Below are 21,800 nucleotides of genomic sequence, written 5' to 3' on the forward strand. Positions count from 1 at the left end.
GGTTTCTATAAGTGTGAATGTCTGTATCACAACAAACCAGCACACAGGTTCGGTCAGAGTTCCCTTTTTATTTGTCTGAAATGTTGAGCTGCAGTGGCTAAATTACATAAATACGTAAGTTCACGTCTTTGTACAAAACATTGTTTAGACACTACAAGGCTGAGAGCAGCGCGGGCGGGGGGGTTCAGGCGTAGCAGCCCGTGTTTCTTTGGGGTGGGGAAGAGGAGACTCCTCAGGCGGATGTGTCAAACAGCTTTTCGATCATCTCCTCCACCTCCTCCGGTCGATACTTGTGATACTTCTCGGGGTTCTTGGTGAAGGAAATGTTGGCACATCTGGAAGAAACGTGAACAATGAAATATGAGTGTGAAAGAAATCCGAGCAGATCATTTCAGCCTTATGGATTAATTATTATTAGGTCACATTTTCCTAATTCAAGACAAGCGCTACATTTAAGTCACTCCGTTAAAATAAATCGGTGCCCAACAGCAGACCTCTCAGAATCAGCTGATTGTTTCTGACAGTAATCGGGTCTTAATCAGATTCTCGTGCTACAGTGTTGTTTAGCTGTTTGTTGCTAGGTGGTTGCCAGGAAACATAATGATGTTATGACATCATTATGTTTCGCAATGAAATTTTTGTGGTTATAAATTAAAAGAGAAGATGGTTTTATGAGGTGTCACATGCATGCATGCTGGTAACATGTGAGGTGACATCTCGAACCTTCAGGGAACTTTCAGGATCCTTTGATGCACCAGTTTTGGCAGCTTCACCCCCCGATCATGCAGGAGGTTTGCAAAAAGAGATTTTTCAGCATGCTTGAAGAAAATCACGGAGGGTGTCGGGATCAATAGAACATGTGAGCATGAGCAGCAGATGAGGGCACTAAATTTCTAAAGTTTAGTAATGTGACTAAAAGGGGGCACGCCATCTTAAGCTATGTAAAAAAGAGCAACAGGCTAAGAGAGCATTCACTGATCCCGAGATGCTCTGTGATTCTTTTCTCCATTTCACAGAAGGAATCACAGCTTAAAGGTGAGATTAGTATTGAAAAAAAACAAAAAGAGCCTCCATATTCTTGTTGACCACCCATTAGCTAAAAACCTGTCCCACACAGAAATCTGAATAATGTTCTTATCAACATCTGCCTCCAGAATATTTGACGAAACGATGTTTTAGGTCAAATCCTCGACTCCAGACTTGTTTGTGTGAGAGCGTCTCTGACCTCTGCAGGAAGGCTCTGTAGGCATCAGACACCACCTTCTTCTGATTGTGCCGGATGAGGTCTCTCTGCTCTTTGTCCGGGATGGCCCAACCCTTCTGGATCTTACACAGCTCCTCCAAACCGTCATTGAAGCCCTGACAAAGAGAGACTGACGTCAGTTTCTTACTCAGTAACAGCTGCGTTTTACTTCATTTGATTACAGCCTCACCTTGAATTTGTCTTTAACCACTTGTCTCTCTTTATCTTTCAGCTGGAGGAAGACAAAACACACATGTGTATAAGCCAGAAGCTCCAGTTGCACAAAACAGACGAGAGGCAGCACCAAGGCTTAGTATAAGTTTATAAGATAAATAAGCCTATTATTGACCGGTGAATCATGCAAAGCTACTCTCATAAAGTCCAAGAATAAAAATAAGGATGAGCAGAACGGGTCTCCATAACAACCATTAGATACTGGATATATTTGATCAAACGCACTGAGCGCTGCGTTCGTTACTAACATCTCTGCTAAGTGTTACACCTCCCACAGGAGAAATGCTGACCTTGGTGCCGGGCTGTACGACGGGCATGTTCCTTTCTGTCAGGTGCTCGGTGACTTTCAGCCAGCTGAGGCGGAAACAAAAAGCACGGGCGTGAAGACAAAGACACAAATCGTGTTCGAGTTTGACGCGCGAAGCTTTTATTCGCTCACCTGCGCTGGTATGTTTCGATCTGCTGAGTCATGAGCTCTTTGTAGGACGTCTCCGCTCGCTTCTGAGTCACCGTCACCAGCTGGATCAGCTCAGACCTGAGGACGCAGGAAAGCATTTATCCCAAACTAACTCTCTGTCAGTGATCACTTCATTTATTAGGACATTACACCCCAAAAAAATAAAAGCAAAGAAGAAAGTGTGTGTGTTACTCCACTGCACACCCACGCACAGGTCAACAGTCTGACCTCGGACTAACCTCCGAACTCAGACTTCATCAAATATAATTAAGCCCCCCTCCCAGCTGATCTTAGACCGCCCCGTGTTCACGTGTATGTTCCACTCCCTTCGTTGTCATTATGACCACAAACCGTTTCGTGACAGCCGGCGCCTTGGCAACCAAAAAACTGAGCTTTAAGAAAAGTAGGAACAATTGAATTTGACCTCAAACCCTGATCTTTTCTAACTGGAGAAAATTATTAATCTTAACTAATTTACTAGTAGCTTATTTCCTCCATAGTCTGCAGTTGTTTTTATGCTTGAACGATTCACAGGTCAGTGTGAAGGAGTGTCCTCTGAAAAAGGTTCAGAAACTGGACTGAAAGCGAGTGAAAAAGCAGAAAAACTGAAAGCCTTTCTGAAGTCCTTCTCTTTGGGAACAACACGTTTTATATAATTTGATTTATTTATTTAAATGAGGGTTGCTCAAGACTTTAGTTTCTGTTGAATATTTTCAGGAGGTGATGACGTGACTGACGTGTAGGTTTCTCAGCAGGAGCTACTAAGATGACTGACAGACGGATTTTGGCACAGCCTGCAGGTGTAAATGGTAAACGGACAGGTACTGTTAAAGTGCTTTGGATTCAGGATGCATCAGCTTCTGTACAAGAGAAGGCAGGGATCGGTCCACCCAGCTTCTGACTGGTTGATGACCCACGGCCACCCCAAGTCCGGGCAGCTGACCAACGCACGCATGCTCTCCTGGTCATGAGCATTAAATGATGCACGTAAAACCAGACTCAGACGTTATTACTAGCTTTAGTGATCCTGCAACCAAAGTCAGGCCACTTTGAGACTGAAGCTGGTGTTTGCTCTCTGCACAGACTGGGCGGTTATTTTGACACAGGAAACGATGCTTACTTTTCCAGCGACTTGAGGATGTAGTTGTAGTTGTTGTGCAGGAAGATGGCACTCAGAGCCGAATCCTCGTACACTTTGGATTTACTGAGCAGGTTTAGCTGCAAGTTCCCCAAAACCTTACCTGCAAGAACAAAAGAACACAAAATGATGACTAACAGACTAAAACGAGGACTTCTAACACAGAGGCAGTGCACAGCATCTCTGCTTACATATGTAACTACTGAGGAGCCTTTTGTTGAAGTCGGAGGTGTAGCTGGTGGCCGAACTCGTCTCTGTAAGAAATACAGAAGATTTTAGCAGCAGAAGCTACAGATGCACTTTTGAAAGAGTGCATGCATGTGACCGCTAATTTCTTATCTTAAATCCCCCAAAACAAACTGAAAACATTCAAAGCTGACCTCATGAGGGGCCTACACAGTCTCTCTTTGATGCTTACCTCGGGGGTCTAAAGGTATATTGTAAGTGTCCCCCAGTACTAAAAGGGCCGAGGCAAGGCAGAGGACAAGAGAAAGAGAAAGAGGCACAAGTGCAAAAAGGTTAGAAGAGAATAGTTAGTGCAGAGTAAGCATACAGTCATCAGCCAGGCAGCGAGGGGTCGAGGGCTCGAAAAGAGCCGGATGCGGAAAAGGAGGCGAAGCGAAGCTGCGATAATCAAAGCACAGGAGGGAGCCACAAACACTCGCCTATAAAAACCTGAACACATGCTGGATGTGTAGAGGCTCCGTGTGAAAGGAGAGAGATGCAATTAGAAGGGGAAGGAAAAAGGTAGAGGGCTGAAGGTGAAAACAGCCTCAGATAAAGGAGCAGTGAAGGGACAACCTGGGAGCCCGACAGTGTGGAAATTGAGTTGCTTTTATACATCTGAAGTCTGGTCGCCTCATAAATGAGAGTCAGGTTAAAATGAACCTACGGATGTGGATTCATAAGCAACACTTTGCAGTCTGGAGAATCTGGACAACCAGACTGTTGAAAAAAAGCTGTAAATAAAAGACGGCTGCAGCCACTGGTGTGAAAAGCCCTGCTTCTGAAGCATTGAGCTGAGTATATTCACCATTACAAGTTTAGTTTTCTGAAACCAAACGTCAGAGTGTGAAATGATGTGCTTCGGTATCAGCATGTCAGCCATAACTCCTCAAACTCTTATCCCCTTGGAGAGCTTTTCCGAACTGAGGATTTCTGTCACATTTCAGACGCTTAAGGAACCAAATCACTGGGTTGCATCCAAGGTTATTGATGGTGGTCCCTGAATACGCAGAAACTATTTTAAAGGTTGTCAAACTACGTCTTAATAGATTAATACTGAAGATACTCATCATTAAGGGCACCGGGGAGGTCATCAAATCTCGTTTTTATGGGTGAAAGAGTTAAAGTAATCACATTTGTGGTTTTATATGAGAGATAAAAGAAAAAAAAGCGTGTAACACCATCACAGCCTGGCGAGGCAGCAGGACAGCTATGCTAACGAGAGGCTAACGCCTGCGTTGTAGTGGCTGCACCTTGTGAGGCCAGCATGGCTCCAGCTGTCTCGTGGAAGTCCAGCAGCTGCTGCAGGAACAGGATGGCCTGCAGAGGAGAGGACAGAGGAGGTGAGCTCGGCTCGGATTAATCATTAGATGGAGACGCTCCGCTCTTAGCTATCAGCCGTCCCCACGGAGACGGACGAACAGCAGAGTCCTCGCAGGAAGGTGTTGACTCTGAAGTGTAGATAGAGCGAATAAATGAGTGGTGTTATTTAACCCGGGAGGTAACGGAGCATCAGCTTACATTGCTGGTCAGTTCATGGACCGTTCCGTCCTTGGGCATGTTGTACTCCTTATCAGGATCATTCTGCAGTCACAGGAGAAAGAAGTCATGAATTATGAGTTACTGAGCAGTGAGTGGTGACACACAGAAATGAGAGCTCCGTGCCTTGATGCTGTCTGCAAACTCCTCCAGAGCTTTGGCTCCGATCGTCTCCATGGAGGTGATGAGGGTGGGCAGCTTGTTCTTGGTGCTCGCCGCCGTGCCCTGCAGACAGCACAACACATCATTACAGTAATTCATTTCTGTCATACGCAGACGTTTTGGGAGTTTTTTGGGGTGCAGCTCGGACCTGCAGCGTGGTATCAAACTCAGACTTGTTCATCTTCAGGTGTCTGAGGATGGGGAAGATGGTGAGGACAGCTGAGTAGTCGTGTCGCATTATGGCCCGGCGAGCTGCAGCCACAATGTTTTCTCCCTCCAGCATCAGGTTGTCCAGCGCCTCCTGTGGAGGAGCATGAACTGTTATCATATATTATAAGTATATATCTGACCAAAAAACCAAATATTCAATATACAACACAGAAAAGAGATTTCCAGGATCCTGAAGGTGTTATTAAACCAATTTATTAAAAGTCTTTGAACCTGTGTAAGCTCAGTTCCAACATTAAATCCTAATCAAACCTTCAAATGCTCTAAAAATGTCACAGTTTTGTCTCCCGGACCTGAATGAGGGAGTCGAAGGTCTTCTTCTGGTGGTGCTCGGGGATGATCTCCGCCAGAAGCAGATACTCGCTCTGAGCCAGCTTGACGAAGGCACTGATGCAGTGGATGTAAGAGTCGATCTCGATATCCAGGACATCATCCTTTCCTGGGTGGAAAAGCTCAGTCAGCCAGCAAATCAAACCATCCAACATCAGACGTGGAGTCTGAAGCTGAAAGTAAACCTATGTGTTCTGACTGCAACTGGATTTAAAGAAAATACAAAGTGCTAAAGCTGCAGTGGGCGTGCTTTTATCTACAGGAAAGCCCGCCTCTTTAGATCATCTGTGTTCCTTCTTTTTCCCACATGGTGCCCTCACTCACCTGTGGCGGCCCCGTGCTTCTCGGTCAGGGCGTCAGAGAGGTGTTTGACCCGCAGGTCGTGATCGTAACCTGGTGGGTGGGGCGGGACAGCAAGGAGACAGGCCAAGTCAAACCACCGGGGGTCGTGACTAGGCCAGAGGGTGAGAGTGGGGGGGAAGACAAACCTGTACCTGGAGCAGCTGTACCGACCACCAGCAAGCACCAGCCGGGGAGGGGGCGGGGGAAAGAAGCAGGGGACGCCCACAAGTTTGGGGGGAGGGGGCAAAAGACCCAGAGGGGTTTGTTTTCTGCATCGACTGATGTCTGAATCAGTCAGTGTGTTAAAACTACGAGACAGAAATCAGCTTGCACAGAAATCACAACAGCTTTCGACTGATCGCAGCTTTTCAAAGTAAAACCATCCTGACACGCTTCCACACGGGTGAGATGCTCCCACGCTTTAATTACTTAATAAGATTAATGTATAATCTTATTATACGATCTATGGCAAATTATTATCAGCCTAGCAGATTTTATCTGGATATTATTAATGTATTTTCTAATTATAAAACTGTTTGTGCAGAAATAAACAAAAATTTCGTCATCAAATATTTTTAATGTGCAAACGCGGAAATCATTTGCAGTTTAAAAAACACACAGACATTAAAAAAAAAAAAAACCCAGGTAGTTTGGAAATACTTTAAGGTAATCTTTGCACCACCTTGTGGTACAGAGTGGTATTACATGGGCACACAGTCTGTCTCTAGTTAAACATCAGTTGACATTTCTGCCATAATACATCCGTGTTTCAGGATTAAAATCATAGCGGTGATTCTTTGCATTCAGTTTTCAAACAACAGTTTGAAACCTTGAAGCCAAGTTTCACCTTTAACAGTGAAGAAGTTTATCAGGATGGATGCGCTTGTTCTTAATGTTGCATGTCGAAATTAATGAGCTGTAGTATCAGCTGTCTTTATTCCAGACCGATTAGAGATGATTTATGACTCATCAAACATGCGCAGCGACTAGCTGTTGTGACTGAGGGGACGTTCTGTGTGCCTGAAACAACAGTACACTGTCAGCATAGAGAAGACCGAGGTGCTTTACCTTCCAAAGGAGTGAGGTTAGAACCCCCCTTTTTCCCATCCAGCCCATGCTGTGAGTACTGTTTCAGAAGGTTCTGAGCCTTGCGAATGGTCCCTGGTCCCAGAAACACAGAGACAGAGTCCAGAGGAGGGTAGCGAGGTCCAGACAGCCCAGAAACAGAAACAGGAAGAAGAAGAAGGAGAAGGAAGAGAAGGGAGAGCTAGAAAGTGAGTGATGAAACACAGACACCACATCCCTCCACCACCGAGGCAGCCAGCAGAGGTTTGTACGTGGGGGAGGAGGGGGAGGCACAGCCTAACACCACGAGAGACAAACTACAGCACTACAGGACACGTGTGCTGAAACACACACTGCCGGGGTGATGTCAGAGAATAAACAGGTTAGATCAGTTATAAACAGCCATCACAATTAATACAATTAACAGTCATATCTATCATTACGATTATTATTACTATTACGAATAATAAACAGTCTGTCACATGGTTTAGAGATGCAAAAATCTGCAGATTATTCATATTTACAGCATTAAAACACAAACTGTTGGCCTGTTAGTGAGTTAGTAAGCAAGCAGCACAATTAAAGGTGCATTCAGCTTTTTTTTTTTTTTTTTTTTTACATAATTTTTTCTCTGCATGAAAGGTTATTAGTCACGTATTTGTCAAACTCACACAGTTGCAAAGGTTAGCGTGTTAGCAAACACTTTAGATGTGCAGCAATCGCAGAGCAACACTGTCGTCATGTTAGAGTCCAATAAGGCTGTTTGTAGTGGAAGTCGTACCAAAAACTCTGATTTGTTCTGCATGTGCAAAAAAACCGCTTCTTCCTTTCTTTACCTTTCACAGTTAAAGCCCTGAAAACGAAAGTTCTGGACTCTTAGAGCAGGAGAGACATCTCCTGTTAAAGAGCAACTGAATAAAAACAGAAGCAAAAAGTCGAATCTGGGATTTAAAGAAAATCCTGCTTTTGGTTTGACTACCGTAATTGTCGGGCTATAAGCCGCTACTTTTTGCACAAGCTTTGAACCCTGCGGCTTTTAGTCAGGTGCGGCTTTTCTATAGATTTTCCATGATTTTTGTGATGTCGTAAGACGATTTGTTTTGTTTGTTCCGCTGTTGTACGGCACTACGTTGCCTGGCGGAAGGATCGGGGTTCAAGAGTGGTATGTTAGTCACATGTCCATCCGCCAGGCAACGTAGTGCCGTACGAAGTAGCGCGAAAAACAAACTTCAAAGTAGCGCTACGCATTCAGCGGGAGGCGTGGATGACGAGCGGCGATAAACTTGCGAAAAGCAAGTTATGCCCAACTCCACCGGTGGATTCTGACAGCGTGGAAAAGTGCGAAAACATCCATGATCACCAACGGATTTTGAAGGGCTGGACTGCTGCATGATGGAGAGGAGGACACCGCCACGGCCCTTCTGAGGGTGTTCGACTCTGACACTGACAACGAGGATTTCTTTGGTTTTGAAAGTGACAACGAAGGAGAGAAGCGGAGAGTGGATGACGAAGCCATCCTGAGCCTGTTCGTTTCCGACATTGGAGAAGAGGACTTTGGTGGTTTTAGTGCGCAGGAAGATGGTGGTGAATGACTGACTTTTCTTCTTGTTAAAGCCGTGTCACTGCACCTGAGCCTAAAAGGTAGTCTGAATCTATTTTTCTGGTGTGCTATAGGTTACTGTTATGTATTACATGTGCAAATATGTACCCATAACTTGTTTTTCAAAATATTAATAAAAGGGGTGTGTCTCCAAACAGCCATCTCTTTCCTGACAATTCCCTTTGTGCATATTCTCTTACATATGATAAGTCAACATTGAAACACCTGCGGCTTTTAGTCAGGTGCGGCTAATGTATGTACAAAACAGGATTTTCCCCTGATTTTAGCTTGTGCGGCTAATATTCAGGTGCGCTTTGTAGTCCGGGAAATACGGTACTTGTGCAACAGAACAGTTTATTTTCCTGCTTTCTTATTAAATTATTACTTAGTTATATATATTTTTTCACTGTTTCTCCAGTTATTGAAAATATTAAAGAAACGAAATAAAATAATCAATTTTTCTTGTCAAGTACGCACATGAGCATCGTCTTTGAAGCTGAATCCAAAAGCTGTCAAAGACATTGCATTAGTTACATAGCGTAACAGTCAGAACCTTAAGTCTTCATTAAATTACGAGAGTTTCAATTTAAATTTTGGCTTATAATCATCATTTAATCCTCACTTTCATTGTTCTTTTTTGTTACAAATCAAACACATCCTCTCAAACGCACCCAAGATGACTAAAACTGACACTTTTGTTCTTTGGTTTCTTAAAAAGTTCAGTTTCAGTAATATTTGTATCTTGTTAAGTCATCAAGATTAAAGTTATTGTCTAAAACAAACACCTTAATCACGCAGCCCTCATACAGACGCTAGAGAAAACTGTTAAACCAGAACAGTGACAGGAAGTGTGCGTATTTTTGCACATGCGTCAGATCAGTCAGAGGGTTCACCTGTTTCACCTTTGACCTCAACTCTTTAACCAGGTGTGTGCAGGTAAAGCAGGCGATCAGCTAGTGACAAACTCCTTGAATCAACACTACGCACAGTTATATTATGAACCTGTCACGCACACACACACACACACACACACACACGCACGCACTGCAGCCTTTAGTTTCATGGCAGCAGTGAGCGTAAGTAGAACAGATTAAAACTCCATCATCACACTAGAAACACAAAGACAGGTAAACTTTAGGAATGTCCAGTTAGTTATTATCATAAACGCTGTGAATCCATTTCTGCTGCTCTGAAAGTCCAAATCAAAGTGACACCAGGTTCCCTGGAGAGGCCTCAATGACACAACCGCCTAAAAGGGCAGAGCAAGTGGTGACTGCAGACTGCTGCTCTCTCCTCCCCCCTCCTGACTCTAGTCTCTTGTCACTGTTGGTGACATGAGACGGTACCTACAGCCCATTCAGGTTCATCCAGCTCCTCCAGGAGGTCTCAGGAGTTACCAGGAGACAGGCTGAGAGCTGGACAGGCCCGTAGGAGGGCATCAGTCCTGCGACAGGACTTGTATTTGACGTGACCGAGCCTGGAAACACCACAGCGTCTGCCACCTGTGCTCAGCATGAACCTGCTTTCATGTGAGAGGAGAACAGGGCACCAGTAACAGACCTGTCAGTTCTGCTGCTCTCTGGCTGTGATCACAAGCCCCGTTAAAGGACGTCAGGATCTCACACAGTCTGTTCTGAAAGTTTGTGCAGAAACATGTACACGAGGAGGCCGCTGAAGGTCACTTTGTAGCGCTCTGCCAGCTCTTCCTCTTCCTCCCTAATTTATGCTTTAATTCTGTTGGGTCGCCTGAGGGTTAAAGTGAGTGAGTGCCTGTTATTAGTACAGCAGTTTCTGCATATGCATGCATGTACAGGTGTATGTGTTAACTCTTAGACTCTGATAATGAAGACTTTGTTTCTCAATCACACAACAATACGTTTGTTTGTTTGTTTGTTTGTTTGTTTGTTTGTTTTAATCAACTAAATTTCAGGAAAATAGACTACAGCTAATCCTTACACATAATCTTATAGAGCCAGGCTCAATCATAAATAATAATTTTTATTCTATGCAATTACAAATTATTCATTTCTAGTAAAATTGTAAAGAAATTTCATCAAGTTTTGTTTATCGGCGGTTTGGTGGCAACCTCCACCTTACTCATCTCATCACCGAAACGCTCTGCCGTGAAACTAGAGGTTAAAATCTCCACTGGATGACCTACTACACCATTCAACAGGACAAATAAACCTCTGCCGTCTCAGCTGCTAACAAAACGACACAAACCATCACGCTGTCTCTGATTTGCCGTGAAATGTGGCATCTGACGTACACAAGCAAGCACGAGGCACACGCTAGAGCTTTGTGTTTACCTGGGATGTAGACTGTCATCACAACACAGGGATTATGAAAGAGGAGAGGATGAAGGATTAGTTAGACCAGGGTGTAATATCACAGAGAAACACAGTGTGTGGTAGAAGTGCGCTATGGCTCGGTGAACTGAGTGATTACAGAGAGATTGTGGAGGACAACCTGAGACAGAAACAGACTGTGGATGTAGTGAAGAGTGTATAATATCCGTCACTATGCAGGATCATGCGTGTTTGTTAGGTTGATCTATGGAAGATGGATTGGACAGTGAGTTGGGATTACAGACTGGAGTGGCGTGATTGTGGATTCGGTCTGAATGAGGCGCATCTGTTGCTGACCTGGTCTCTTCGGGGCCTTTTTAGTTGGCGTGTCCTTGCGCTTGGTTTGGACGGCAGGCGAGTAGAGGACACCGGAGGAGGCGCTGTTCTTGCGGAAATGCTCTTTGAGGCCTTTGATGGAGCGATCGAGCTGGTTGGAGCGGATCTGGAAGTAGACGTTCATGAAGTCTGCAGGAAGAGGAGAGCAAAATTAGACACAATCTTTCCAGTTTCTCTACACCGCCTGCACATTTCAAAGCCATTTTAATGATTTACATCACCCCAGCTCTGGTGGTAAGATTTATAGATTGTAAGGTAGAGGACCTCCAATATTAGACAGAAAAGCCCAACAATCAGATGATATTTGCAATTGTGGTAAAGAACTTCCTTTAAACAGGAAGCGACCTCCAACAAACAAACACAGCTGTACCCTGATTACGTCCGTATTCCACCAGCCAGCCGGCGATGCAGATGATGTCCTGGAGCACGGCCTCGGGCAGGTGTTCCAGCATCACATCCTCCTGGACCTCCAGCTCCTCATCCACGCTGATGGCGTCCAGGATGAGGATGGGGGGAACAGGTTTGCTGTAGCGGGTCAGGAGGCTGCGGAATTCGCCCTCCAGCAGCTCCTTCCCCTTTTCAAAGCGTGCTTTCTGCAGAAGAAGATACGGTCATGGAATTAGTGACTCCAACTCGGAACGGCACGGAGACTGAAGCAGACGTCTGAAGTGAGGAAGAAGTGCATGAAATGTACACATAAATGAATGTAGGAATAACAGCATGATTCATTCAGAGAGCTACGCGGTGTATAATGTTGTTCAGTCACTAAATACGTGGAACTAATGGCTCAGATAGCTTTTCCTCTTTCAGACACAAGTGGCTAAAAGGAATATTTTCACTGTAGTACTGTGAGAACCACGACACATTTGGACACAAACAGAAAATGGTCGAGAATACTGTGCAGAAATCTGAACTCTCAGAAAAAGCTGCGATCGGATCATTTTATGTATTTTGCTAGAAAAAACACAAGGGCACAGAATCTGTCGGGACTGAAATGTTATGACAGCAGATCGACCTCGTTAGATCTCCAAAAACAGAAAGTCAATCACATCACAGGCACAAATGTGACAGTTACTTTTAATTATTTCCAGGGTGGTCCATCTCTTTCCAATAAGTCCATATAGCCTTAAATATATAAATACAGTCACTTTAAGCTTTTACTAAGCAGTGATGAAGGTCCAATAATGTCTTTTAAATTGACAAGGCCAAAACCTATTAGTTTCTCATGATTAACTACGACTGGTAGTTTCTCTTTGCCAGTATATAAAAAGATGTGTTTCCAGAAACCACCAATGTTCAAGCCTGGCATGAACCGGGGTCAGCTGGACACCACATCACTGTCCATGACATCCATGATGAGTGGATTGTAAACGTTTTTACCACAACTGTAATTTCAGAGAGGCAGATACTTTACCACTGTGTTGAGCTCAGGGCTGTCTGGGTTGTTGTCTTGAAAGTATTCGACAGCTTTCTGAATTCTTGCAATGCAAGCAAGATACTCGTCCAGTCTGCCCGTAGGTCTGAGACAGAAAAAGGAAATTAGTATACATACAGTTTGTGTAACCACAAAACATTTGCATACGAAGGTCATCCCCACCCCTCTCTGATGATCCTGTCCGTGTCTTTGGCCACATGGTAGTAGCTGATGACGTGATCCATGCAAGACAGAGTTTTGTCCACGTTCTCCTGCAGCCGTTGCAGGTTTTCCGTCTGCTTGTGAACCGGGATGATGGAGTTCTCCAGCTGCATCAGGCGGCTCTCGAACGAAGACAGGATGGAGACCTTTTGGGAAAGAAATAGAGGTCAAAAACCAGTTGGGCTATAAAAGCAGCTTAAATATAGCACCTTAAATAATGAGTCACATAAGAGATTCAGCTGAAGTGGGGTGAAAGCTGAAAAATGACATCACAGGCTGCTTTCATCATCTCACTCACTCTTCATGTTCATAATAGAAATGATAGAAACTATAAGTAAATATTTCAATCCAAGTACAAGAATAAGAGGCTTTATTTTTAATTATGGGTTAAAGTACTATCGAATGGAGATCAGCCCACCGCCTTTAATTATGAGAATTATGAGTGTCAGCCTGAGCTGTCCCTGGGTGTGTTTGGACCGTCCTACCATGTTTTTGGTCAGCTGATCGCTCTTTTCCAGGTTCTCCCGGATGAACGACAGCGTCTCCTGCTCCTGTAACAGCAGAAAGAAAACCAACCACTCACTCATTTCACTCTGAAGACATTAAAGACACTCTTTCGGTCAATAAGCATCATTTTAAACGCGGGTGTTGAGCTACACTGGTGGGTTGTAGCTCGAAGGGAAGCTTCCTTCCTCTCAAGCCACCAGCTGTCTGACCTGCTTCAGTTTCTCCTCGATCTCCCGCTTCCTGGCGGACGCATCCTCCGTAGGAATCATCCTGGAGGAAATTTAAAGCAAAGGAGTCTCTTCGGCGGCTAAAACGTGACTAAGTTACCGATTTAGATAATAAAAACAACAACAACGACACCACTGAGCCGCTGTCATGGATAGCTAAAAGCGATGCGGTTAAGCTAGTTTGGTTAGCCGTAACAGGGCAAGGGTTTCCGGTTAGGATTTCAAAATAAAATAGCCATCGGCACTAAACTGAAAAGTGAAAAAAATGCTCATCGATTTTTTTTTCCTCCAATCAGTTTGTACCAATGACATTGGTTTGTACTGAATCAAGATTACGTTAACTAACTGCAAATGAAAGTAAACACACAATTCTTCTTCAGTTGTCTTTTATTATGGAGCACAGTAATTTTTCTCTGTATAGTCTTTAACTAAAATTGTGAAACCTGTGTCGCACACCCCTAAAAACCTTTAGAAATTAATGCATTTACTGTTTGTATGACAATAAAATGAACAGAGTAAAGCAGTATGGGGTGCACATCCCACAAAAGTGTTAATTTTATTTTTAAATGTTTAAAAATTTTATATCCTTTAATATAAGATTTTTGTCCCCACATTTATCACAGTTAGTAGCCCTTTTTGCTAGACAATGTGTCACCTTTATTATGGAGGTCAAATACACCAACTTCCGGTAATGGGTGTCTATCCCGGACATGTTTTTTAAAAACTTTATTTACAAAAGACAAACACAGGTAATTGTCTATGAAATCAGAAGATTTCTGAGTTTAAAGAAAACTTTTCAACACTGATATTTTGTTATTCAGGCACTTTTAGACAAACGCCTAAATGTTTATGTTATTTGTGAACTGTAATCAAGAGTTCTCAAAGTTTTTGAGAAAAAGAAATGTTGGGAAAGATGCCATTACGTGCAATGTCGAGAACCAACTCCTAGGGGTCGCTGTATCATTCAGTACTAAAATAACACATTAAAAGCATGAAGAACACAGTCATAACTAATTACATAAATAAATAACAGACCGTGGAATTTGCAGACTAAATGTTTAAACTCAGTTCATTAAGTAATATTTTTACTTTTGAGTCTATAAATTTCTGAAATTAAACAAAACCCTGGAACAGTGCTGGTTAAAGGAAACAAATCTTATTTATATCCTTTTTCTTGAATCTCTAACAGGATTCTTTTTATTCGACACTTTTCTTTTCTTAGAGGCTCCCGCATTTTAAAAAGCTGGAACTTTTTCTGGACTCTCCGCATAAATAAACACGAGCACCCAGTTCGGAAAAACGTTACAAATGTATTTGCACAAAAGAAGATGCTTCACACAGTTTGTTCACTTACATATTTACAAATCTCCTGTTACACTTTACACACTTTCATACAAACCAAAATGTCTGTACGACATCTCTCAAAGGTTTTTTAATTACTGTTAATTTATAAAGTTATTAGAGACAATGAAATCTAACTAAAAGAAGAAATCTGAAGGAGCTGTGAGACTACGACACAAACTACAGTCACTCCGACTTGTCAGCCGTTTTACACTCATGCAGTTCTCGGTAATCAGAGGATTTATTGCTGGACCTCAGGTAGTGAAAACACACCTCTGACCTCTGTGTGGAAGATAAAGACAACTCTACTGAGTCATTTAAAGAAAGCACATAATTAAAAACTGCCCTTTCCAGTTCTGAGAACGCTTTCCTGCCCATGTCCACTGAGAAAAAGAAGGTTTATATATCAGAGCATTGAGAATAATGCAGATGTGTTAACGCCGCAGAGCTGCACTCTACGATTCCTCTTCCTTAGACAGCGTCTGAGGAGGAAAAACACAAAGGACTTCTTAGAAACAGGACAAATGCTTTTAATTAAAAGACTATTTATTGTGTGTTTTATTAAAACTCACCTGTTTGAGGAACTGTCGTCCAAAATAATTGGTAGCCATGTTCTTTAAGCTGGTCTTCCCTCCCACTTTGCACCTCACGTATCCGTATAGGTTGGCGCCTTGCAGCACGACGCCCATGATCACGACGGGCTGTGAGGAAGACGACAGTTTTCTGAAATAAACCCTGGTCATATTTCATATTCCCCTTATTATCAATAAATCCCACGAAAAGGCTGAAGGTGAACCACGTGTATCCTCTTCACTGCTTGTATGTTCCCAGAACACGTGAGAACATGCTGAATACACAATAAAGAGATGCACTGATCTTTTTAAGGGAGTAACTCACAGTCACAGGGAGTTTATGATTGCAGTTGTTGTCTGGGCCAACAGCTGGAACCATCTTTTTCTATGATGATTCCTTGCAAAGATTTTGATCTTAGTTTTCATTTTTTAAAAGTTATGACTTCTAAACTTAACTGGGACCTTACTGCATCAGGTCATGTGAACTTCAAACGAGCATATAGCCTCCAGGGAAAACACTGGGTGCATGTCTGACACATCACCTCATAACGGTTCAAATCACACTGTGAGCATTTCAGACATGAAGCATACAGGCTGAAGGAGTCCACTGTGTTCCTGTGTCTGACTCCCAAACAACAATCTCGAGGGATAAAACCTTTAGTTTAAAAGTGACGTTTCTCTTGGGGCCACTTGGAGGTGTCTCCCAAAGTGAGTCCGTCCACACAGACTCTCATCTTAAACTCCACAGAGAACGTTTTTACCCTCTACGGACCGTTTCTTCTTTCTTAGGTGGTTTTAGGTAACGTAGCTGCTAGCCATCTGCTAGCCAAAACCAAAACACTGAGGCTTCAAACTGTGAAGCCCAAAACCACAGGACGGCTATGCCCATCTTTCATATACAGTGTATATGCAAATAAAAGTCCCACAAAGGAGCCAATGAGTCTCATCGTCTGTGAGCTGCAAACTGATAGTGATAAGTGATTCTTTTTATAACAAATTTCCACAAACCAATTAAGTTAGCTTAAAACTTAGAGATATTACTCAGAATTGCGTCCCCCCTCATGCAGCAGGAAAACTTTGAAAGCAAGCTTGAGATGCAGGGTGAGAGCAGGGAAACACTGGCTCATGTTTACCAAGTAATTATTGTCTAATTTTACTTAAGAAAGCACCAAGAACTAATAGGGTTCAGTGGGCTTAGAGCTGAGAGACACAGCCAGGAGCTAGGTTTTATTTTCTCAGTGCTGTGAGAAAAATAAAGGTGTAACTGAGTTTTAATGGGATTTGTTGATAATAAGAAAAACAGCATTTGTCCAATCACTAAAATCTAACAACTTACCATCCATTTAATCCTGAATGAAAACAGGGTGCTAAAGACAAAGATGACCCAGAGGACGGGGCAAACAATCAGTCCGAGCCAGAATATCCTGGACTCTGAATCTGATGCTTGCTGCTTCCCTGTACCCTGAAGAAGAAGGAAACAGGATATCTCAGTTAGACATCTGCGAACACGATAAGACCCGTTGACAGTAAACATCTGGACGAAGCAACCTGACACAGAGCAACAGGTCAGGGTCATGTTTAGCCAAAGCCCCGTGTCGGAGCCGGAGCAGATTCAGCAGAGATGCATCTCACCTTCCTCGACTCAAACACCCAGTGGCTTCGTCCATCGTCATCCACCTGATTCCACCACCGCAGACCAACCATCAACCTCCCAGTGATGTTCTGCAGATGGAGAGATTTATGGCTTTGTTACGGAGATTCTGGCAAATCTTATTCACAAGGTGCTGGATCCGAGTACCGTTTCCTAGGTTTAATTATTTACACAAGTCTTTGTGTAACAGTGTAACTCTGGAAACCGAGTCCAGTTGCACATCTGACTTACAGAGGAAAACCAGAGCTATTATCCAAGGAGATTCTACAGCAGATTTAAACAAGACTAACAAAAAAAAAAAAAGGCACTCGATGAGCCAATCGATCGCCCGAACAGAAAAAACATCAACCCTGGCCGGCACATGTACGCACTAAAGGGTCACAACAGCTTCAGCTGTGTGGTAAAAAGCACCACATACTTGATACTGCAGAAAAGATCTTTTATCAGATCTAGCTCCTGATTTTCTACATGCACTTTTTCTATTCCAGTAAAAGTTTAAATGCTGCTTTCAACTGCCCCCTTGCCCCAAGGCGTCACCACAGCACATAGCGCCGCACACTTGATTTGGCAGTTTCCCACCAGATGATTTCCATTTAACCCCAAAAAGGATTTGCGTCTCCAGCTGGAATCGTACCAGCAACCTGCCAAGCAAGTGCGCTAACCACTATACCAGTGACCACTGAAATTAATCCCAGAGCTCTTCAGTCATTCATTTCTGTTGGTAAGGGATTCAGATTCATTCCAAGGAGGCAGTTTTGTTGTGAGATTTGCTTTTAGAAGGACTAGTTTATGTGGACTTCACTACCATGAGGCTATTTAAACCGATTCAACGTGAACATCATCAGCACACAATAACACATCCACAAGAACCAGTGAATGACAAACGTCCAGAAAGCAGAGGTCTTTAAATCTCACTGCAGGTAGTGAAGCTACAGTGATCAAATACAGAAAACAGCACATTACAAATGTCAGACTGGCCTGTAAACTCTGCCTCAACTCATCATGATTATGACTGGATGCCTGCAGTACCGGCTGTAGAATATCCGGTCTCCAAGGCTCCGAACTGTCTGTCAAAAAACACGATGGTTGAATCTGTGACCAAAACCTTCACCGTGTTTTTCTCACGACTGCTCATCATCTCATCCGAGCACCAACAATTCATTCAAAACTAATAATCAATAACCAAAAAGTGAGAACAGTTGGCAAGCTTTTAGGACGATTTCCAATCTTGCTTTTAAGCTCCTGATAAAACTTTTATCTCATCTGGTCCACTCTTCCTCTGAGTTCTGCCTTTAAGAAATGCACAACAAAAAGCAAAAAAGCCCCACCAAGATCATTAATTATAATCAATACAACAACTCCTTCCATCACTACAGTGGAGATATTAAAGTGATAAGAGAAACACCTTTACTGTCCAGAAGTCACATGAGAGCAGAAGGATTATTGTGACCATGCAGGCGATGAAGCTCCCGCTGATGAGCTCAGCGAGCAGGTACACGATGATGGCAATGACTCTGAAGAAGAGGTGGAAGAAGGCCGCTACCGGATGCCTGGTGACACATTTTTAACTAATTTAATATGACATGGAGTATCCACACAGATCAATAACCAATATTGTGTCATATTAATAACAATTATAATCATTATTATTAATAAGAACAAATAATAATAACAACATTTAAAAAATCTTTTTGTTTTTTTGCTCAGTGTAAAACTTAAACATAGGTCTCTGACAACAGCAAAAGTCATTGTAAAATATCGTCTCTAATAGTCAACTAGCCCACATCAGATGATAGTGATAACTTAGCAGACAGATCAGTGAAGTCCTTGTAAAAGTGTGAAAACATACCAAACAAACCCCACAAACCATTAGCCATTATTATCTTGATATCAAGTAGTGACTTGCACAACAAACAGCAAAAGCTTTTCCTTGAAATGTAAATAAATCATTTAATGAAGTATAAACTATCTTCTCTGCAGAGAAAATGTTAAATCCTTCAGCGATCTGCAAACGTACTTAACGCCTGACTTCTTCGACCTTTTCCCTGCGTCATCCTCGGCATCAAACAGAGACACGTCTTCATCGTTGGTATCCTGAGGGATCAATAAGAAAGAGGCTTAAACCTCAACATAAAACAATGTGAAAAAAAGCATCGTCTCTCTGTGGTCAGGGATCATCAGAGGAGTAAGATTGATAACAGTCTGTTTGAAACAGAAATCTGGAGGTTTCGTAATACTAATACACAATTCTGTAACAGGTTGTTTCTGAGCTTTTAACATCATAAATAAATACTCCAAGTCCTCACAGTACAACTTCATATGCCTCCAAACACACTCCTGTTGTTGGGGTAATAGTTTTTTTATTCCTATATTATCAAGAGATTCAGTTTACTAACTTCCATCCATCCATCCATTCGCTTCCGCTTATCCTTTTCAGGGTCGCGGGGGGCGCTGGAGCCTATCCCAGCTGTCATAGGGCGAGAGGCGGGGTACACCCTGGACAGGTCGCCAGTCTGTCGCAGGGCCAACACATAGGGACAGACAACCATTCGCACTCACATTCACACCTAGTGACAATTTAGATTAATCAATTAACCTATCCCCACAAGCTGCATGTCTTTGGACGGTGGGAGGAAGCCGGAGTACCCGGAGAGAACCCACGCAAACACGGGGAGAACATGCAAACTCCACACAGAAAGACCCCGGCCTGATGGAGGAATTGAACTCAGGACCTTCTTGCTGTGCGGCAACAGTGCTAACCACCGTGCCACCGTGCTCAGTTTACTAACTTAAATGGCAAAATAAATCTTCAAATGCTGACACTTAACAAGTTAGAACCAACAAGAGTACCAAGAAAATAAACAAACAGTTGTTATTATTATTGAAAACGTGCCATTTCTTCATTATTGTTGCACTCTAACAGCTGTCAGCTCAAACACAGAGCAGGCCTAACACTAAGATCTTATTAAGCTTGTGAAATTGTTTTGAAATGTTAGCAGGATAACTTCAAGTGAATTTGACCTGTAAACTGGAAAAACCAAATACTTACCAGCTGCTTAAAGAACAGCAGCTGATAATATAGATTGGAGTGAGGTCACTTTAGCTTCTCTGCGCCAGGAGACAGTTTAAAACTCACACTTTTGTTTGCTCGGATTATAAACAGCACAAACATTGCCACGTTAGCAGGATGTAGCTTCATTTCACGTTTTGTCACCTTGTTTGCTGATGTTTGTTCAGGCTGATGCTAACTTTAGCAATCGTTAGCTGACACCGCAACACAACAGATGCCCTCTAGCGTAAATTTGCCGTATACAGGTTTAAAGCGAACATTCTGATCGTGGGTTTTTTTCGAGTAGAAAACTTCATCGTTTGATCCGTTTTAAAAACATCATTTTAACGGTAGCTGAGCAGAAATGTTAGCGTCTTAACTACTTAGCAATATTAGCACCACAGATGTCCAACCGAGCTGGGAAACATTCTTCAGCTTCATTAAATAATTTTACTGACGGTTAATGCTTAAACAATCTCACGTTAGCTGTTAACCACACTAAGACATTATTTAAAAAAAAAATAGGAAATAAAAGTGCTCTTACTTACGGCTAGCATCTTGAAACTTGGTCAGGCTCTTCCTGCTTACATGCTCAGTTACACGTCACTATAGTCAGGTGACCAAAACGCGCCACGTCACTGAAGTCCACGCGGTTCCTCGATAAAAAAAAGTGTTTGACGTAATATTTTATTTTTGAAAACAACATTTTTTGTATCATAAAATGATTACCATACATAACATTAAATATATATTTAATAAAAATAATAATAAAATTATGAGTATAAAGATTTTTATACTCATAATTTGCAATAATGTGTTTTTTTGCATTCTATTTTTTGTTTTATTCCAATTTCTTTTCTTTTTTTTAATGTGTTAATTGATTCATTAAATTATGTACTCGTTGTATACTATTACTCAGAAATGACAGGTATAGAAATATTATGTTCATAGTGTCGTATATATAGGTTAATCCATCCAATTCAGGGTTGCAGGGCAGGGGAGGGGGTACACCCCAAAAAGGTCTCCAGGGATCCTGACATAAAAAGACAGTCAATCACACTCACATTCGCACCTATGGCTAATTTAGAATCGGCAGTCATCCAAACATCTGCATGTCTTTGTACTATGGGAGGAAGCCAGAGTACCTGAGAGAACTGACAAGTGGAGAACATGCAAGCTGCTGCACATAGATAGGCTTGGATTCAAAGCCCAGACCTTCTTGCTGTGAGATTAGGTACAGAATAATCATCAAAGATATTTTAAGTGTACTGATTTTTTTTTTTTTAATCCTAGCTTTGGTAATTTAACAGCACATATGGTTCACATGGATGAAAGACGCCTCTGAGCACAGAGGCACAAACTACAAACCATGCATGTAATGCTTTGTCTCTCCACCTGTGTACATGTCTGATATTTTGTCTCCGTTTGTGACTCTTCCTGCTCATGTTGCATCTCTTTATTTCTTTAATGTACATATGCAGGGGTTTTTTTTTTTTGTCAATGTCTGCATTTGTTTTGCAGCTTTTGTTCACTTTTACATCAGTGAAGAAATGTGCCTTTTTCTCCCTAA

The 21,800-nt window shown here is 42.5% G+C and overlaps 2 protein-coding genes across 12 annotated transcripts; both read right to left on the bottom strand.

Moving 5' to 3' along the window:
* Positions 1 to 48: 48 nt before the first annotated feature.
* exoc7 (exocyst complex component 7) lies at positions 49 to 13,824 on the bottom strand. Of its 11 annotated transcripts, XM_026177923.1 has the most exons (22): positions 13,600 to 13,671; positions 13,369 to 13,434; positions 12,845 to 13,029; positions 12,662 to 12,767; positions 11,618 to 11,840; positions 11,209 to 11,376; positions 10,873 to 10,884; positions 6,967 to 7,059; positions 5,881 to 5,949; positions 5,520 to 5,665; positions 5,147 to 5,299; positions 4,963 to 5,061; positions 4,819 to 4,881; positions 4,551 to 4,617; positions 3,491 to 3,529; positions 3,264 to 3,326; positions 3,055 to 3,175; positions 1,917 to 2,012; positions 1,768 to 1,831; positions 1,434 to 1,475; positions 1,226 to 1,359; positions 49 to 335 (listed from the first exon to the last, which is right to left on the bottom strand). In XM_026177923.1, the coding sequence occupies exons 1-22, from the start codon at positions 13,657 to 13,659 to the stop codon at positions 233 to 235; spliced, it is 2,172 nt and encodes a 723-aa protein (XP_026033708.1). In that variant the 5' UTR covers positions 13,660 to 13,671; the 3' UTR covers positions 49 to 232. The 11 variants fall into 11 exon arrangements, with proteins under 11 accessions (XP_026033708.1, XP_026033700.1, XP_026033698.1 ...); XM_026177915.1 differs by lacking the exon at positions 6,967 to 7,059 and having other exon boundaries at positions 13,600 to 13,824; XM_026177913.1 differs by lacking the exon at positions 5,881 to 5,949 and having other exon boundaries at positions 13,600 to 13,824.
* A 1,083-nt stretch (positions 13,825 to 14,907) lies between these two features.
* Positions 14,908 to 20,875, bottom strand: tvp23b (trans-golgi network vesicle protein 23 homolog B (S. cerevisiae)). The gene is made up of 7 exons (XM_026177924.1): positions 20,779 to 20,875; positions 19,199 to 19,275; positions 18,587 to 18,731; positions 17,163 to 17,252; positions 16,867 to 16,992; positions 15,531 to 15,659; positions 14,908 to 15,440 (listed from the first exon to the last, which is right to left on the bottom strand). The coding sequence occupies exons 1-7, from the start codon at positions 20,785 to 20,787 to the stop codon at positions 15,414 to 15,416; spliced, it is 603 nt and encodes a 200-aa protein (XP_026033709.1). The 5' UTR covers positions 20,788 to 20,875; the 3' UTR covers positions 14,908 to 15,413.
* Between the last annotated feature and the right edge of the window lie 925 nt (positions 20,876 to 21,800).

The sequence above is a fragment of the Astatotilapia calliptera genome, chromosome 8 (genome assembly GCF_900246225.1).
Source record: "Astatotilapia calliptera chromosome 8, fAstCal1.2, whole genome shotgun sequence".
Taxonomy (NCBI): domain Eukaryota; kingdom Metazoa; phylum Chordata; class Actinopteri; order Cichliformes; family Cichlidae; genus Astatotilapia; species Astatotilapia calliptera.

Coding starts and splice junctions, on each gene's coding strand:
- tvp23b (XM_026177924.1), bottom strand. Junction 18,732..19,198: donor TCGAAGAAGTCAGGCGTTAA/GTACGTTTGCAG, acceptor ATGTGTCACCAG/GCATCCGGTAGCGGCCTTCT. Junction 17,253..18,586: donor GTGACTTCTGGACAGTAAAG/GTGTTTCTCTTA, acceptor CTCCATCTGCAG/AACATCACTGGGAGGTTGAT.
- exoc7 (XM_026177923.1), bottom strand. CDS start 13,659: ATGATTCCTACGGAGGATGCGTCCGCCAGGAAGCGGGAGATCGAGGAG. Junction 1,832..1,916: donor ATCGAAACATACCAGCGCAG/GTGAGCGAATAA, acceptor TTTCCGCCTCAG/CTGGCTGAAAGTCACCGAGC. Junction 336..1,225: donor TACAGAGCCTTCCTGCAGAG/GTCAGAGACGCT, acceptor CGTTTCTTCCAG/ATGTGCCAACATTTCCTTCA.